The sequence below is a fragment of the Vipera berus genome (genome assembly GCF_964194415.1).
Source record: "Vipera berus genome assembly, chromosome: 1".
Classification (NCBI taxonomy): Eukaryota; Metazoa; Chordata; class Lepidosauria; order Squamata; family Viperidae; genus Vipera; species Vipera berus.
In genome coordinates, this window is record NC_138202.1 from 308,244,109 (window position 1) to 308,262,944 (window position 18,836).

The 18,836-nt window shown below is 37.4% G+C and overlaps 1 protein-coding gene across 1 annotated transcript in view; it reads right to left on the minus strand.

Moving 5' to 3' along the window:
- Positions 1–6,917: 6,917 nt before the first annotated feature.
- Positions 6,918–18,836, minus strand: part of MTARC2 (mitochondrial amidoxime reducing component 2) — a gene marked incomplete at its 3' end in the record, with an annotated part of 28,678 nt that continues 16,759 nt past the window's right edge. Inside the window, exons 9-15 of the mRNA XM_081312810.1 lie at positions 16,698–17,130; positions 14,453–14,626; positions 12,894–13,056; positions 8,594–8,734; positions 8,038–8,099; positions 7,851–7,922; positions 6,918–7,044 (exon numbers count right to left, since the gene is read on the minus strand). Of these exons, the coding sequence (XP_081168936.1) occupies positions 6,918–7,044; positions 7,851–7,922; positions 8,038–8,099; positions 8,594–8,734; positions 12,894–13,056; positions 14,453–14,626; positions 16,698–17,130 (1,172 nt within the window). The remainder of the gene's footprint in view (positions 7,045–7,850; positions 7,923–8,037; positions 8,100–8,593; positions 8,735–12,893; positions 13,057–14,452; positions 14,627–16,697; positions 17,131–18,836) is intronic.

Genomic DNA, 18,836 nt, shown 5'->3' on the forward strand with positions numbered 1-18,836 from the left:
GCTCAGCCTTTTTTATGGTCCAACTTTCACTGCCATACACTGCAACTGGGAAGACCATAGCCTTGACTATACACACTTTTGTTGACAGGGTGATATCTCTGCTTTTTAGTGTGCTGTCTAGATTTGCCATGGCTTTCCTCCCGAGGAGCAAGCGTCTTTTAATTTCTTGGCTACAGTCCCCATCTGCGGTGATCTTGGAGCCCAGGAAAATAAAATCTGTCACTACCTCCATTTCTTCCCCATCTATTTGCCAGGAATTGAGGGGGCCTGATGTCATGATCTTGGTTTTCTTAATGTTAAGTTTCAACCCAAGTTTTGCACTCTCCATCTTCACCCGCAACAAGAGGCTCTTTAGTTGTTCTTCACTTTCTGCCATTAGAGTGGTATCATCTGCATATCTTAGGTTGTTGATATTTCTTCCGGCAATCTTAATTCCAACTTTTGATTCATCTAGCCCTGCCTTTCTCATGATGTGCTCTGCATATAAGTTAAATAGGCAGGGTGACAGTATACAGCTTTGCCGGACTCCTTTCCCAAATTTGAACCAATCAGTGGTTCTGTGTCCAGTTCTCACTGTTGCTTCTTGGCCCACATATAGGTTTCTCAAGAGACAAATAAGATGGTCTGGTACGCCCATCTCTTTAAGAACTTGCCACAGTTTGTTATGATCCACACAATCAAAGGCTTTAGCATAGTCAGTGAAGCAGATGTTTTTCTGGAACTCTCTAGCTTTCTCCATGATCCAGCGTATGTTGGCAATTTGATCTCTAGTTCCTCTGCCTCTTTGAAATCCTGCCTGTATTTCTGGTAGTTCTCGATCCACATACTGCTGGAGTCTAGCTTGTAGGATTTTAAGCATAACTTTACTAGCATGAGAAATGAGTGCAATGGTGCGATAGTTTGAACATTCTTTGGCACTGCCTTTCTTTGGAATTGGAATGTAAACTGATATTTTCCAATCCTGTGGCCACTGTTGAGTTTTCCAAATTTGCTGGCAAATTAAATGTAGCACTTTTACTGCGTCTTTTAAGATTTTGAATAGCTCAGCTGGAATACTGTCACCTCCACTAGCTTTGTTGTTGCTCAGCTTTTCTAAGGCCCACTTCACTTCACATTCTAGGATGTCTGGCTCGAGGTCAGTGACCACCTCATTGTGATTATCAGGGACATTAAGCTCATTCTTGTATAGTTCTTCTGTGTAATTTTGCCACCTCTTCCTAATCTCTTCTGCCTCTGTTAGGTCCCTGCCATTTTGGTCCTTTATCATTTATTATTTTTGCATGAAACGTTCCCTTCATCTCTTCCAATTTTCTTGAAAAGATCTCTGGTCCTCCCTATTCTATTGTTTTCTTCTATTTCTTTGCACTGTTCATTTAAGAAGGCATTCTTATCTCTTCTAGCTATTCTCTGGAATTCTGCATTCAATTGGGCGTATCTTTCTTTTTCTCCCTTGCCTTTCGCTTCCCTCCTTTCCTCAGCTATTTGCAAAGCTTCCTCAGACAGCCATTTTGCTTTCTTGCATTTCTTTTTCTTTGGGATGGTTTTGGTTGCTACCTGTTCTACAATGTTGCGAACCTCTGTCCATAGTTCTTCAGGCACTCTGTCTATCAGATCTAATTCTTTAAATCTGTTTGTCACCTCTCCTTTAACTAATAGTACTATGAATAACAATGATGACAATGAATAGCTATATCAACCCTTGGTGGTCAGTACTGACCACTTTGGAAAATCCTGTCCTAGACCACAAGCAGGGACAATGCAACAAATCTGAAACAAATGCCATCCTAAACTAGTATTCTGCCACTTCCCAAAAATAAGACTCCTGATTTTATCTATATGGTATAGATACTTTCTGGGAAAACATTAGCATTCTAGCTGCCCACTTACTGTGTCCAAACCCTCAACCAAATAAGGTCTAATCTACAAAGGGTACCACTTCACTTTGCAGGCAAATTTTGTCTTGCTGCAAACCGGATAAGACCAAGAAGTAACCAAGTTGCATAACAAAACCAGATCTAGCAATTATTAAAGAATGCCTAGCTATTGATTAGGTGCTGCAGAAACTCCAACCACAGTTGTGGAAACCCTGTACTTTTAAGTAAGCATGCAAAGAAATGCAGTCTTAGTTTCTGACACAGTGTCACATAGAGTCACACTATTTTTGGCACAGAACTGGTTAAAAATGTGCCATTTTACCTTTTTAGAATTTCCAATGGTTCTTTTCCATCTAGAGTCAATAGTATTTGGGTCAATGCTTGTCAACATGTACCTGAAGTTGTAGAGAAATATTCTGCAGGAAATATGATCAACCACGGGAGCATCTGGAAGAGGGGGTGTTTATAAAAAGTCAAGAGGACATCTTTAACACACAAAGCCCTGCATAGCACATGAAAAACAGGTGTGTGGCTTTAATTGCACTTCCACAGAGGCCCCTGAATAACTGAGGCCCAAATTTACCTGCCAGTTGCCACTTCTTATTTTAAAACCACAAATTACAATCTTGTGCCAGGTATCCTAAAAAAAGGAGGAGGAACAATTTAGGCAGATTTGTCTAACAATTGCTCATGATACAGACATATAGATCACCAGAAGTTTCTATACTTGTACAATAATGTAATATTTGTGAATGGTTTTCTCTCATTCTTAAAGCCTCTTAAAGACTTAATGCAATTAAACCTCCTGGCAGCAATTAAGATATCGAGGTGTACCATGTTCACATGGTTATGGACTACAACTCAAAAACAATTTAACAAAATGCAACAGCACCTCCCATCTTCCTTCCCAACCCATCCCCAACCCAGTGCTCCTGTTCTTGATTATATTTCTATTAATTCACTTCTATTCCATTTCTATTAATTGAGAAAATCTCACTGTACCAACCCGATGTTTATGAACACATTTCTCCACAAGGTGGCAATATTACCACTCTAGTATAAATGAAATCTACCTGCATTGTTAATACGTTTCTAAAAAATGAAAAATGGAATTTTCCACAAATTAATAAGTCATAAATTAAATATGTTTACATATCTGCATCAAAGAAAGTCAGAAGTCATTTTTTCTATTGTTCTTTTTCTGTGGAGGATAATGTTCATCTAAAGGTTTTTGTACTAGTTGCTGGAAATCTGCCCTTGTTCTGTGTGATTGCTGTATTCTCAGCAGAACTGTCCTTACAGATCCATTTAACAGGAAGCGAAGACGTCTTTCTCAATTCCAGCACCAAAGGCAGCTTCCCCAACTGATGCTGCAATGCTTGAGTTAGATGCATTTCATCCCTGTTGGATGTTCCCAGCACTGGTGGCTTTAGGGATGCACACAGGACCAATTCTGAGGACCTCACATTTTGGAAGGTAGCAAAATCTTGTACATTTCTTAATGGACAAAGGTTTAACAAACATGACCGTGAGTTACCCACAGTAAAATTGCTTAGAATGTATTTATTGCATCTATAAAGGTACTCTTCACTTCTGAAATACAAAATTTCTTTGTATTTATATAATTATACATAATTATATATAATTATACATGAAGCATTGTTTAAAAGTTTTATAAATCTAAAAAGCCCCATGGTTATGTGTATATATATATATATATATATATATATATATATATATATATATATATATATATATATATATATATATATATATATATATATATATATATATATATATATATATATATATATATATATATATATATATATATATATATATATATATATATATATACACACTGTATATCTGTATATATACTGTATATATATATATATATATATAAATATATATATATATATATATATATATACTGTATATATACTGTATATATATATATATACTGTATATATATAATTAGAATTTTTTCCTTTAACATGACATAAATCATTATAAAACAGCATGTTGTCTGAGTAACATTTATAGGACAATCCTTAACAATTAATTTCTATAATGTATATTCCTTCTGTAAATTTCATTTGATTTCCCCTATCCCTTGCGTATCTTTCCTTGCAAAACATAAGATTAAAACAATTTTGTTTGTTTAACAACAGTTAAATATACAGTCTCAATAATCCTATATATCGTTTTAGTTGCCTTATCTTTAAATCCTGTCACTATATCTATTTCAGTTTACTTTCCCCCCCAATAAAAGAAAAAACATTTACAGATAGTCTTTTTCTAAATGTTCTTACAAAAAACAATCATTTCAACATTCAGCTATATTTACCTTTATGAATTTAATTCTGATATATATATGTGTGTGTGTGTGTGTGTGTGTGTGTGTGTGTGTGTGTGTGTGTAAACCCTCTATATTTTATATATTTCTTAATAATCAGACAAAAGAGAGGCAAATACAAAGTTAAAGAGAAGGAAAAAGTAAAAGAAAAAAAAGGAAAGAAAAGAAAAGAGAAAAAAGAGGAAGAGACATACATTTCTTCCAATTAAAAATATATCCATTTCCTCAATTTCCACTCCTTTCAACCTATACTAAAAATATATTCACTGGAGAAGAGCCTAATGCTGGGAAAGATTGAGGGCAAGAGAAGAAGGGGACGACAGAGAATGAGGTGGCTGGATGGAGTCACTGAAGCAGTAGGCATGAGCTTAAATGGACTCCAGAAGATGGTAGAAGACAGGAAGGCCTGGAGGAACATTGTCCATAGGGTCGCGATGGGTCGGACACGACTTCGCAGCTAACAACAACAAAAATATATTTAATCTATTTAAACTTTAAACATTCCCTTTAATATTTCCAGTCATCTAATCCTCTAAAACTCATTTAAAACATATCTTTTATATTTTATTCCTGTTCAAATCGTTCCAACATGAAAGAATAAAACAAAAAAGCAAAAGGGAAAGAAAGAAAAGAAAAAGTCCCTCTAAAAGTAACATATTTCAAGATTTTCCCATTATTCAGCCAAATTCAAACATGTGTGTCTTCTTTCCCCTATATTCCAGATTGTTTAAGCATATTAAAATATTTCCCTTTTGAATTAAATCATGGTTTTTTATTTTATATAGTTCCATCCTCCAGTTTCTTTCCTCAGGGTTGCATTTAATCATCTCTGCTGTCTTCTGAAGAAATTCTTGAGATGAAGTTAAGTTGAAAGTAACTTGGTTCATACTCTCAAGGTTCTTCTGCGTTGTCTTGTAGTTTAAGGTCATTGTTCTTTGGAAGCTTTGCTGCATGTTATATATCTTTTGCAAAGTAAGCATTTTGATCCTTCTATGTTTTCAGAAATTTCTTGAAGTGAAATTAAGTTGAGAATAAGTTGATTCATCTTCTCAAAATTATTCTGCATCTCTGTATAGTTTAAAGTCATTGTCCTTTGATGTTGTTGTTGCTCATCACATATTTCTTTTTGTAACGTACTCATTGCTTCAGCCATGTTATTGTTTACACAGGTGCAGTTTAAAAGCTTGAAAATTCAGAGAAAAGAAAAGGGGGAAAAAGAGATCCTCATCCACCAGCAGGTGTCAGCATTTACTTATTTATCATGTATTTCTGTTTGTTCCTTTGTTTGTTCCTTCTCCAGAAGAATAAGGAAGGGGCCGCCCGAACAAAATCTCTTCGGAGATTTTAACTTTGGGGATTTCTTCTTCAGGAAACATAAGTAGAATAAAGACAATCGATATTCTTACCCAGATTCAAGCATGCTGTTTGTTATTCGCTTATTCAATCGCTTTGACCTCTGTTGGTATTTCAGCTATGACTGGACACGACGTTAGCCAGCCTTTTCTTCTGTTGGTTTTTGGGAGGGTTCTCCTGGGTTGTTCGGAGAGATTGCCGTCTCTCCTAGATCCCTGGAATTTCCTTCCTTCAGTCCACCCCTCCAGGGTGGATTCTGGTCCCTTAGGGTCCCCAACAAAAAGAAATTTCAGCCGGAGGATCAAAGCCTCCAGCCAGCTCGCTGAGCACCGGAACAGGAAGTCCCCATGGCCATATTTTTATCAATTAGTATGGTAGTTAATTTACAGGGATTAATTAGTTAATTTTTTATTTTTCTGTGTCTAGCTTTCTGGGGAAAAATGTAATGTACCTTTAAAAAATGAAATCCAATAAAGTTTGATCTATATAGCACTGTTTGTAATATTCCCATAAGATAGCCTTTACAGCTACAAATTTAATCATATGGCACATAGAAGTACAGTGGATATATAAAGTCTACACACACCTGTTAAAATACCCGGGTTTTCAGATTTAAAATAAAAATCAGATGTAAATCATTTCAGATTTATGGAAATTCCTCCAGTAAAGAATTTACTTTTCAAATTTATAGGTGTTGATAATTCTAGGTAGCTCAACAACTATACAATTGTTTTTACAAATGGTCAGTCATTTGTAAATTTAGCAATAAGTGAGCCAAGCATGCTGAAGAGGATTTTCACTTTTCTTGGTTATACAGTACAGTAAAATGCCACATACTTTCATTATGTCTTTATATTTAGCCTTTTCAGGAAATAAGTAAACCCAAGCATATCCCAGAAATAGATATATATCTGTTTCATCCATGTTTCTAAAAACAGCACCGTATTCTAATATGGAAAGTTTTACTTTCATTATCACAACCTCAATATTCTGCAGTCAGCAAGACATGGCCTCACCCTTATTGCATTAAGAATACTGATTGGAAAAGATTCTAACTATTACTTGTTATTCATCCAGTTTTCCCTTCATTCAAACTTTTCTTGAAGCAATAAAGGGACATAACTGTATGTTTCAGCTGTGAAGATGATGTGATGATGTATATTCTCAGTCATGACAGTGATAATTTACCATTAAGCTGGAGATGACCCTTAGTGACAACATGCAACTGCCTGCAATAAATAAGTATCCAATTTACAAGGAAGAAAAAAAGATCTTAAAAAATGAATAGAGAATCCATATGCAGAGAAATTACACTCCACAGGTGCCTCCCATCATGAGATTATCTTGTACACAGGATCCCCAACTTCAAGTATTCCCATTTCCTCAATTCCATATAGCCATCCAAAAGGAGGATTAGACTTAAAGTCATGTTCTTCAGAAGGATCACACTTGCGATAACTGAAAATAAATTAAATGGAAAAACAGCATTAGAAATTATTTTGGAATAAAATAGATGCTATACATTCCAGGATATAAACGTCAATTCTGCAGCACTGGAGATAATGGATATTTATCAACAGTGATTATGATAGAACAATCATCTATTAGAATGGAATGTTTTCATGTAACCTAGAATTATCATGGTTTACAGAGACATTAATGTCACAGCCATATAATATGGAATTAAGTTAGGGACATGCACAGAGCCAGACAGAGAGCAATCTGAAGCAGTTAGTTAATTTCTGTAGGGTAAAACTGGATTTACAATTTTGTATAAATTATTAGAAATATTGAAGGTTTAACTGCCTGCTCAGCTATTTCAGAATTGTAAGTCTAATAGATGCAGAAGCCCTGCTTCAAATTCAGAAAGAGAAGAAGACATGGAACTAGTAATGGAAATGAAGAAAAAAATATTAAGTGGTTTCAGTTAATAGAAGAAACTAGAAAGTATTTCAAATTATAGTAAATGGGGAACTGCTTTGAAAAAACTAATTTAATCAATTTATGAAAAGCTGGATCTTGACAAATTAACCGATTTAAATGTGTACCATGTGAATCTGTCTGCCTAACATTGTATGTATGAGCTATAAAATATTTATTGGAAAGAGCTTAAAGTGCTAAGGTATTTGAAGATGTTAAAACAATAAGAATGTTCCTTATCATATATGTGGTGCTGATTTCTGTTTGTAAATTGCTACTTTATGAACTGGTACAGAGACATCCAGACATCTAAAGAAGGAGCATTCATATACATTATATGCTACCTTTTCAGGGCTTTTAGGATTTCCTTTTCACCCATGATCCCAGTATCCGGATCCACTGCTGTGAAAATGCACCTATGGACATAGATGTTGTTACATTTTAATTTCATAATAGGAATGTCTTTAAAAATGGAATTACTCATTTTGTGCAAGATCATGAGATCAAAATACCAACTCTAAACTCTCTTACCTTGGACAAGACATTTTTCCTTTCAACTTAACAGTTCCAATTAATATATCAACCCAAGAATCCTATATCAAAGAAATTGAGTCCCATTAGATACTTTGCAATTGCATTGTTTAACTATTTTCCAATAATAGATGTCAGTTATAAAGCAACATTTCTGCAGTTTTCTTTTTAAACCAATATATTCATAAGACCATATTTAAAAAGCTATTGATTAAGTTTAACATCTCAATACAACTCTTTTGAGGCATATCTACAATAACATAAATTAGAGATGGAGAAAAGTAGCAATTCAAACAAGATAGACCTGTAAGAGCCAGTCTGATCTAGTAGTTAAGACACCAGGCTTGAAAGCAGGAGACTGTGAGTTCAAATCCTGCCTTAGCCATGAAAGCAGGTGGGGGATTTGGGGCCAGTCATTTTCTGTCAACAAAACCCACTTTGCAGATTTGTTGTCAATAAAATCGGAGGAGGAAGTGTATTGCATATGTTCACTGCTTTGTTTATAAAAATAATAAAGATGGGATACAAATAAATAGAATAAAACAATAATACTTACTTCTTCATAAGGGCTACAATCTTTAACAACAATATTTGGTCGGAAGATAGTCATTGAAGCCTTCTTTTCTAATCTTGTATTTAGATCATTCAAGGAAGCTTCAGAAAGCAGCATTATTGGACTGCCTTCAGCATAGGCAATCTTTAAAAATAAATACAAAAAAGTCTATCATTGAAAATCATAAAGATTGGGATTTGTCTCAAAGTGCCACCATTGGGTGACAGAACAAAATCCAATCTTCACTTGTAACTATTTCATTCCAGAGGACCCAGATTGTTGGGGGCAATAAGCTGACTTTGTAATAATGCCGCTTGGGGGGGGCAAAAGCCCTAATAAGCAGGCATATACATAGAATGAAGGCTATTGCTAAGCACATTGATTTGTGCTTTAAATTGTAAGCCGCCCTGAGTCTTCGGAGAAGGGCGGGATATAAATAGGATTAAAAAGCAAAAAAACAAACTGCAATTTGATAAAACTACACTTTAATTTCAGAAAATGCTTTTAATTAAAATATGAAATCTCTACTTCATAATTGTTATTGTGAACATTAATAGTTTAAGCCATGATTTATTTAATTATGATTGGTTGAATACTGTGATCCTAATTGGTAGATTTCACACAAAATGTTATATCATAAAATTATAGCTTGCAACACATATGAAGTCAAATCTCATAAAGTGACATTTATTTATTTGTAACATACTATTTTTATTATTAGAAGTTAAAAAAAGGTGCAAAGAGAAAAAACTAAATATATTTTTAATCATGGTTATCAATTATAGGTGTACGTAAATTAAAGTAGAAGTGAAAATTATGAACTTAAAATCAATAGGATGTGAAATAGCTTTTTTTTCTTTTGCTTTCAGTGTTGCAATTCATACCAGTTCTTTAATCATTCTTCACCATGAAAATAATCCCTCTGCTATCCAGTCTTCCTGGCTGAATTAGTCAAACATGTTTATCATCATAAATTAAAGGATTATTATTATTATTATTATTATTATTATTATTATTATTATTATTATTATTATTATTAATAATAATAATAATAATAATAATAATAATAATAATAATAAGTTGGAAGGGACCTTGGAGGTCATCTAGTCCAACCCCCTGCTCAGGCAGGAAACCCTATACCACTTCAGACAAATGGCTGTCCAGTCTCTTCTTAAAAACTTCCTGTGTTGGAGCATTCACCACTTCTGGAGGCAGGTTGTTCCACTGGTTAATTGTTCTAACTGTCAGGAAGTTCTCCTTAGTTCCAGGTTGCTTCTCTCCTTGACTAGTTTCCATCTGTTGCTTCTTGTCCTGCTTTCAGGTGCTTTGGAGAATAGCTTGACTCCCTCTTCTTTGTGGCAGCCCCTGAGATATTGGAACACTGCTATCATGTCACCCCTCACCCTTCTCTTCATTAAACTGTTGTTGTTGTTGTTGTTAGTTGCGAAGTCGTGTCCGACCCATCGCGACCCTATGGACAATGTTCCTCCAGGCCTTCCTGTCCTCTACCATCTTCTGGAGTCCATCTAAGCTCACGCCTACTGCTTCAATGACTCCATCCAGCCACCTCATTCTCTGTCGTCCCCTTCTTCTATTGCCCTCAATCTTTCCCAGCATTAGGCTCTTCTCCAGTGAATCCTTCCTTCTCATTAGGTGGCCAAAGTATTTGAGTTTTAGCTTCAGGATCTGGCCTTCTAAAGAGCAGTCAGGGTTGATCTCCTCTAGGACTGACCGGTTTGATCGCCTTGCAGTCCAAGGAACTCGCAGGAGTTTTCTTCAGCACCAGAGTTCAAAGGCTTCAATTCTTTGGCGCTCAGCCTTTCTTATGGTCCAGCTTTCACTGCCATACATTGCAACTGGGAAGACCATAGCCTTGACTATACGCACTTTTGTTGACAGGGTGATGTCTCTGCTTTTTAGTGTGCTGTCTAGATTTGTCATGGCTTTCCTCCCGAGGAGCAAGCGTCTTTTAATTTCTTGGCTACAGTCCCCATCTGCAGTGATCTTGGAGCCCAGGAAAATAAAATCTGTCACTACCTCCATTTCTTCCCCATCTATTTGCCAGGAATTGAGAGGGCCGGATGCCATGATCTTGGTTTTCTTAATGTTTAGTTTCAACCCAAGTTTTGCACTCTCCTTCTTCACCCGCAACAAGAGGCTCTTTAGTTCTTCTTCACTTTCTGCCATTAGAGTGGTATCATCTGCATATCTTAGGTTGTTGATGTTTCTTCCGGCAATCTTAATTCCAACTTTTGATTCATCTAGCCCTGCCTTTCTCATGATGTGCTCTGCATATAAGTTAAATAGGCAAGGCGACAGTATACAGCCTTGCCGGACTCCTTTCCCAATTTTGAACCAATCAGTGGTTCCGTGTCCAGTTCTCACTGTTGCTTCTTGGCCCGCATATAGATTTCTCAAGAGACAAATAAGATGGTCTGGTATGCCCATCTCTTTAAGGACTTGCCAGAGTTTGTTATGATCCACACAATCAAAGGCTTTAGCATAATCAATGAAGCAGAAGTAGAAGTTTTTCTGGAACTCTCTAGCTTTCTCCATGATCCAGCATATGTTAGCAATTTGATCTCTAGTTCCTCTGCCTCTTCGAAATCCTGCCTGTACTTCTGGTAGTTCTCGATCCACATACTGCTGGAGTCTAGCTTGTAGAATTTTAAGCATAACTTTACTAGCATGAGAAATGAGTGCAATGGTGCGATAGTTTGAACATCCTTTGGCACTGCCTTTCTTTGGAATTGGAATGTAAACTGATATTTTCCAATCCTGTGGCCACTGTTGAGTTTTCCAAATTTGCTGGCAAATTGAGTGTAGCACTTTTACTGCATCATCTTTTAAGATTTTGAATAGCTCATCTGGAATACTGTCACCTCCACTAGCTTTGTTGTTGCTCAGCTTTTCTAAGGCCCACTTCACTTCACATTCTAGGATGTCTGGCTCGAGGTCAGTGACCACCTCATTGTGATTATCAGGGACATTAAGCTCATTCTTGTATAGTTCTGTGTAATTTTGCCACCTCTTCTTAATCTCTTCTGCCCAATTCCAGCAACCGTTCCCTATATGTTTTAGCCTCCAGTCCCCCAATCATCTTTGTTGCTCTTCTCTGTACTCTTTCTAGAGTCTCGACATCTTTTTTACATTGTGGTGACCAAAGCTGGATGCAGTATTTCAATACCAAGGCATTGTAAAGTGGTATTAGTACTTCACGTGATCTTGATTCTATCCCTCTGTTAATACAGCCTAGCACTGTGTTGGCTTTTTTAGCAGCTGCAGCACACTGCTGGCTCATATTTAAGTGATTGTCCACTAGGACATATCTTTAAAAAACCCTATATTTTGGCTGTTGCTCAGTATGGAATAATGTGAGGATAAGATAAGTTCCTTAAGACCTTGCAACTTTATAATGAAATCTCAGTGGATTTTAATTTTATATTAAAACAAGACATTTTCTTCCAATTACTAAATATAATATGAATCATTTCTGTGGCTTATCTTTATACATTCAATGCTTAACTAATCACTTAAACCTTATTAAAACTTAAATACATAAGAATCTATTCTGTTAGTAACATGCATGATAATTCAGTGAATTAATTCCTGAGTTATTCTATATGTGCAGAAGAAAATAGTTAAAAGATATATAGCATTTATTAAGAAGCCTCAACAAACAGGGACAATGAAGAGGAGCAATCTTGGCTCCATTTCTGTTCCTTGATTACATTTTTGGCACAAAGATGGTACAAATTCTGCAAACATAACTTTTTCTCTGATTGAATTATACATATTTTTGTATTACCATAAATAAAGAGGTCTATATAAAATGATTATTTGATTTATTCTGATCCCAGAGCAAACATTCTGGAAGTCACAGCACACAGTCATACTTTTCCGGGAAGTTGGCAAAATACACTGAAACCTCCATGCTATTTAATAATTTTAATACATTTAGCTAAATATAAAATACTAATTTCAATGGAACATAATTCTAAGCATACTATATAACAGGGGTCTTTCAAACTTGGCCCTTTTATGACTTGTGGACTTCAACTCCCAGAATTCCTCAGCCAGCAGTCTCAGAAAATTATTGGATGACTGAGCCATCCAATCTCAATCCAATCTGTCTCACAGAAGCTTGTATGTAAGTACAGTTAGCAACCTTGAATTTCAGGAGGAAGAAGAGCTGAGGCATTTCAGCCATTACTATAGAAGTATTCTTTGAAACAGAAACTTACGGAGTTTAAAACTAATGCAATTATTAAAAATATATTTTTGAGGGAAACTGTATTCTGACCTCATCTTTTGGTAGAAAAGCAGGCAATAAATCACTTGGCTTCCTTGAGACCATATTTGTTTCATAATGGACCAACCGATAAGGCTGTATGTTCAGGAAAGTAGTGATCCATTCGGCTGCTTCATCTCCGCAGTCCCTGCCTTGAGTTTGGAGTCCAAATCGTCTAATAGACCATAAGAAACATTTCTGCAATTGTTTGGAAGCTTGACATTCAATACAGTTACTAATATTTCAGTATTTCACGGTCTTCCATGCTTTGCCTTTCTGTGTTCTGTTTGCATATAAAGCAGCTTAACTACCATACCACCCATGAACATCTAAAATTGCTCCACAAATGTAACACCACTGGAATTTTAATTTAATTTAATAGCTACCTAAATTGACATGAAAAAGGATAGAAAGAAAGCCACATTCAGATTAGGATCCAGTAAAAGTATAAAGACATTTACTGAGAAAAATAGCATTCATGAGTATTAATAAAAGTCCGAGATAGAAATAATTATTTTAACTCTGAATATCTTCCTATCATACCAAAATAAATAACACTGAGAAACAGAAGACAGTGTTAATGGGGTGTTTATAAGGTAACACAAACTCTTCAAAATATTGGGATATGGAGAATGTGGAAACTAACATGCATGAATAAAAATTAAAAAAAAATTGGAAAAGTAGCAAAGACAAAGGGATATTTCAAAAGCATTTACCACAGGTATTTAGCAGTGAATCCGTTAATGGCAGAAATCTCTTATCAAATACATTGATGTAATAAAGAATAAAATTCAATGAAGTTTATAAATTATTAATGATTAGTATAAATTATTAATCATGATAATTGCAGAATTTTATAGATTGCTGAACTACATTTAATATAAAATGTAATGTATTTTGTATAATATTGAAATATAGTTTATTCCTTTTGTACTCTTCTTGGCATTTTTTTTCATTATGAATCTACAATCAGTAGTAGCTGGAAGATGCGTGTTTAAAGATTAATGAGGGCTGCAGTGAGCAAGTAATAACAAAATGATGTCAGCAAGCATGTGGGATTGGGTGCCCTTTCTGAGTTTGAGTGGTGTGGGGTTTTGAGGAAAGAGGTTTTTAAGTGTTAACTTTAAGAGTTACATCTATCTCCTGATCTGCCTTCCAGTTCCACTACACAATACTGGACTACTGTACCTCTATTATTCAGTAGATTACAACAAAACTATAGGCTCTGGAGGGATAAAACAAAGCTACCAAAGCCTACATCCCAAATATTCTAATAACACAAAATAAAAATGATGCTTGCCCCACAATCATACTATCGGCCCCAAAATCTTTCAGACCTTCTAAATGAAAGGGCAGTGAGGGACAACTGAATTTGAATGGGTGATGGTGGTAACAAGACCCCAGAGTGTGGAGACTACATTTCACCCACCCACCCCATTTTTGCTTATTGTGCTCCATACAAAGTCTGAGTGACTGTGGAAATAAATGGAAACAAATAAATGGAAAGAATATCAGAATAAAATTGAAAAATTTGTTAATCAGGAAGCAAGAAAAATTAAAACTTTTAATACGTGCAATTCCAGATTGAATTTGTCTGTGGAAGCTCAACAGGAATTCGCAGTGTCTTCATTCCTGGGGCATTCAGGATTAAATAGTCATCTTCATAAGATGCACTAATTAGAACCATACGAGGAATGTTCTTAGCAGATATCATTTCTCCATTTTCTTTTATCACGGTCCAAAATCTACATAAGAAAGAGCATGTATTATTTTAAAACACCTATATATGAAACTAATAAGCAACAAAAATACGCTGCAGCTTGTAAAATCAAAAAGACTCAATAGCATACTGGACTCGACTGGGGAATTCAGAAAGTCCACACATATTAAAGTGGCCGAGATTGAGCAACACTGCTCTAGACAAAGAATTAAAACAAGAAATCTATTGCAAACCTTGCTAATGATACACTACTACATACAGTGGGGGGGGGGGGGAGACAAGAGACCATGGCCTCAGGGAATTTTATCATTTTTTTCCCCCAGGAAGGTTGGGTTGGCTTGGATTTGGTAACGTGTTTTTCTCAATATAATGAACTCTTTCTAATCCAGTAGAATATTAGAGTGGAATTTTGTAAATTCTATGACTCTTCTTCTATCTATCAACTATCCATAAACTGAACCAAATAACAGCAAATGTGGTACGGTGGGAAAAGTTGGCTAAAAAAACCTGTTTAAAAACAAATACAGTAGAAGTCATGTGTAGGGGGGGAAAATTCCAGGGGAACTTCCAAGAGAGGCAATTGGTCAATGGGTAAAAACGCTGTTTCATTCAAAGCTAGCCACATCACTCTAACCAGGGCATATGCAGCCCATCCTGTGCTTTCCAGTGCATGAAAACAGAAATGCACCATGAAGACACTAAAACAGAGGGAGAATAGATTACTTAACTATAAGAAAGAAAATGCAAATATTTCCAGTGGTCACTGCTTGTAAAAGGGTTGGGGAAAATTCCTGAAGCAATGCTTTTGCTATTTACATAATCTAATTCTACACACAAAAGGTAACAGATATATTCTCTTTCTTGGGTTTTACAGCTAGCATTTCCATGACAACCAAGGCAGCATAATATTATTAAGAGAAATGATAGGCAAGCAAGAACTCTTCCTATTGAAAGGAAGGAGAGATTTCCTACTAGCCAATGCAGTTAGGGATTCCTTCTGAAGAGGAGTAAGGCATCCCTCTAGAAAACAGGGGCAAGAAAGTAAGAGAGTGCTTTCAATTGTATTGTAAAGATCCTTACAGCAGCAATCAGAGTAACATAATGACAGAGTTGGAAGAGACCTTTGAGGTCTTCTAGTCCAACCCTCTGCTCAAGCAGGAAAGTGTATACTGTTTCAGACAGATGGCTGTCCAGACTCTTCCTAAAAGCCTCCAGTGATGAAGCACCCACAACTTCTGGTGGCAAACTGTTCCACTGGTTGATTGCTCTTGCTGTCAGGAAATTTCTCCTTAGTTCTAGGTTGCTTGTCTCCTTGATTACGGTAGTTTCCATCCGTTGCTTCTTGTCCTGCTCTTTTGGAGCTTTGGAGAATAATTTGACCCCCACACACACTTCTTTGTGGCAGCCCCTCAAATATTGGAAGACTGCTATCGTGTCACCCCTGCAATTCCTGCAACCGCTCTTCATATGCTTTATCCTCCAGCCCCCTAATCATCTTTGTTGCTCTTCCCTGCCCTCTCTTCCAAATATCCGCTTCTGCAATTTTCTTTTCTTTGTTTACTATTTATTTTTATTTTGCCCAAATTTAAGCTGGGTGGACTTCAACCCCCAAAATTCTGACTCTGGGAGTTGAAGTCCACCCATAAAATTACCAGGTTTGAAAAACACTGTTAGGCTATCCTTCCATATTCCCGGGCTAGCAAGAAACTTTCCTAATAGTTCGCTTAGTTCGCTTTAAAAAACAACAACACTAGATCCTCTCCTTCCCTTCCTTGGAGCAGTGGCAATCACTTACGAAGGATTGAACTTGATAACTGGGAAATGGGACGGTGGGTGTTACTGAGTACTTAGATTACACAACGCCGTTCTCATCAAGGTGGTTAAAAACAAGCAAGCCGTTCAGAACAATCCCTCCGACGTTACCTAGAGATTCCTACGAGGACAACTTAGCGGGATCGGGAGTTGATGAACTACAGTCCCAAACAACAACCCTGAAAGAAGCAGTCCCCTTGGAAAGGTACCAAAGAGCAAGGCAGTCGGAGCCGCGGGAGCGAATCCGCTCCTCGAAGGTGCCCGCTCTTCCGCGGCCTGCTTACCGGTCCCGCAGCTTCTCGCTCCCAAGGCCCAGCCTGGTCATCTCGGCTCGCTTCACAGCCACCCCTCGGCAGGATTTGACCGGGTAGATGAAGAGACCAGCCACCGTCCCCACCTGTTTCAGCCGCGGGCGGTGGCTTCCACGACCCCGCTGCCAACGCCAGGCCGCCGCGACCCCGCAGAAGAGAGCGGCGACGGTGTAAGTCCAAGCGAGCAGACTCTGAGGCAGTGGCAGCCCTGAGAAGGGGAAAAGGCCCGCGGAGCCAGGCATGATGGAGTCTGCGTGGGAGAAACGAGCCTCAGTCCTCGGTCGGTGACTCTTGTAAAGGTGGCGGTTGACCTTCCTCCTTGTCGTAATAGCAGTGGAAGGCGGAAAAGGAGAGTCTCGCTTCTGCTCATTGCCCAAGCCTTTCAGCCCTCCGGCTAGAAAAGTTTCTGTAGAACAGAATTAGAATTAGAGCTGGAAGGGATTTTGGAGTCCAGCCCCCTGCTCAGGCAGGAGAACGTATAGTCCTATACCATCTCAGAGAAGTGACAGTGTCAAACTCGCAACTTGCAACTTCAAGTGACGTGTGCCACGTATCACAACTTTTTTTCCATTGCCGGCAATGGTTTTGCCTTGACACATCCGGCCCTTGGGCCGGCCGTTTGACACCCCAATAACCTCTTCTTAAAAATCTCCAGTGATGGAGCGCCCATGATTTCTGGGGGCAAGCTATTCCACTGGTTAATTGTCCTCACTGTCAGGAAGTTTCTCCTTAATTCCAGTATGCTTCTCTGATCAGTTTCCAACCACTGTTTCTTGTCCTGCCCTCTGGTGCTTTGGTAAATAACGTGACTGCCCCCTCCCCTCTTCTTTGTGGCAGCCCCTCAAATACTGGAATACAGTCTGGTTTGGAAGCCTCACTGCTGCAGACGGGAAGGCAGTGCAGAGTGGTGAGGATGGCTGAAAAGATCATTGGCAGTTCCCTCCCTTCCATCCAGGACATAGCACAGAAGTGTTGTTCCATAAGATTATCTGGTCCACTACTCATCCTCTTCACAATCTGTTTTCCTTATTACCTTCTGGGAGGAGGCTCCGTGGTATCTGAAGCAGAACATCCAGATTCAGTCACAGCTTTGTTCCATACAGTATTGACCTTGTGGACTCTAAAGCTTTTTCCTTCTGTTATGTATTCAAGATGACAGTGAATATTTATATATTACTTATACGTAAGGATGTAGGTCTACTCTATACATATGTTGTATATAGTATGTTCAAAATGTGTTATGTATGTGTACACTTTGAAAGGAAGCAACTAATTTTCATTTTTAATGTGCCATTGTGCCCACAGGAAAAAAATGACAATAAAGGTTATCTATCTATGTCTGTCTGTCTGTCTGTCTGTCTGTCTGTCTGTCTGTCTATCTATCTTTCTATCTATCTATCTATCTATCTATCTATCTATCTATCTATCTATCTATCTATCTATCTATCTATCTATCTATCATCTACCTATCTAACTAGTCAAACCCAAGTCCTGCAGCCATTCTTCTTATGTTTTAATCTCCAGGCCTTTGATCATCTTAGTTGCTCTTCTCTGGATTTTTTCCAAACTCTCAACATCTTTTTTGTAATATGGTGATCAAAACTGGCTGCAGTATTCCAGGTGTGGTCTTACTAGGGTTTTATAAAGCGGTACTAATAGTTTGTGTGATCTTGATTTTATGCCTGTTTATACAACCCAGGATTGTATTAGTTTTTTGGCTGCTGCTGCTGCACACTGCTGGCTCATAGTCAAGTGATCGTCTGCTAGGACTCCAAGGTCCCTCTCACAGTTATTGTTTTTAAGCCAGGTCTCGCCCAATCTGTACTTATACCTTTCACTTTTCCTGCCTAAATGTTTGATCATGTCTTACGTGGCTCTTCTCCTCCATTGGAAACTCAGGTCAGAAGCAGCCTTGCAACCTCCACCCTTTCTAGGCAGATGTTAAATTAGTAGCACGGTTGTTAAATGGATCTGGCTTCCCCATTGACTTTGCTTGTCAGAAGGTTGCAGGAGATGATCACATGATCCCAGGACACCACAACCCTCATAAATATGAACCAGCTGTCAAGCATCTGAATGCAAATCACATGACCATGGGGATCCTGAAATGGT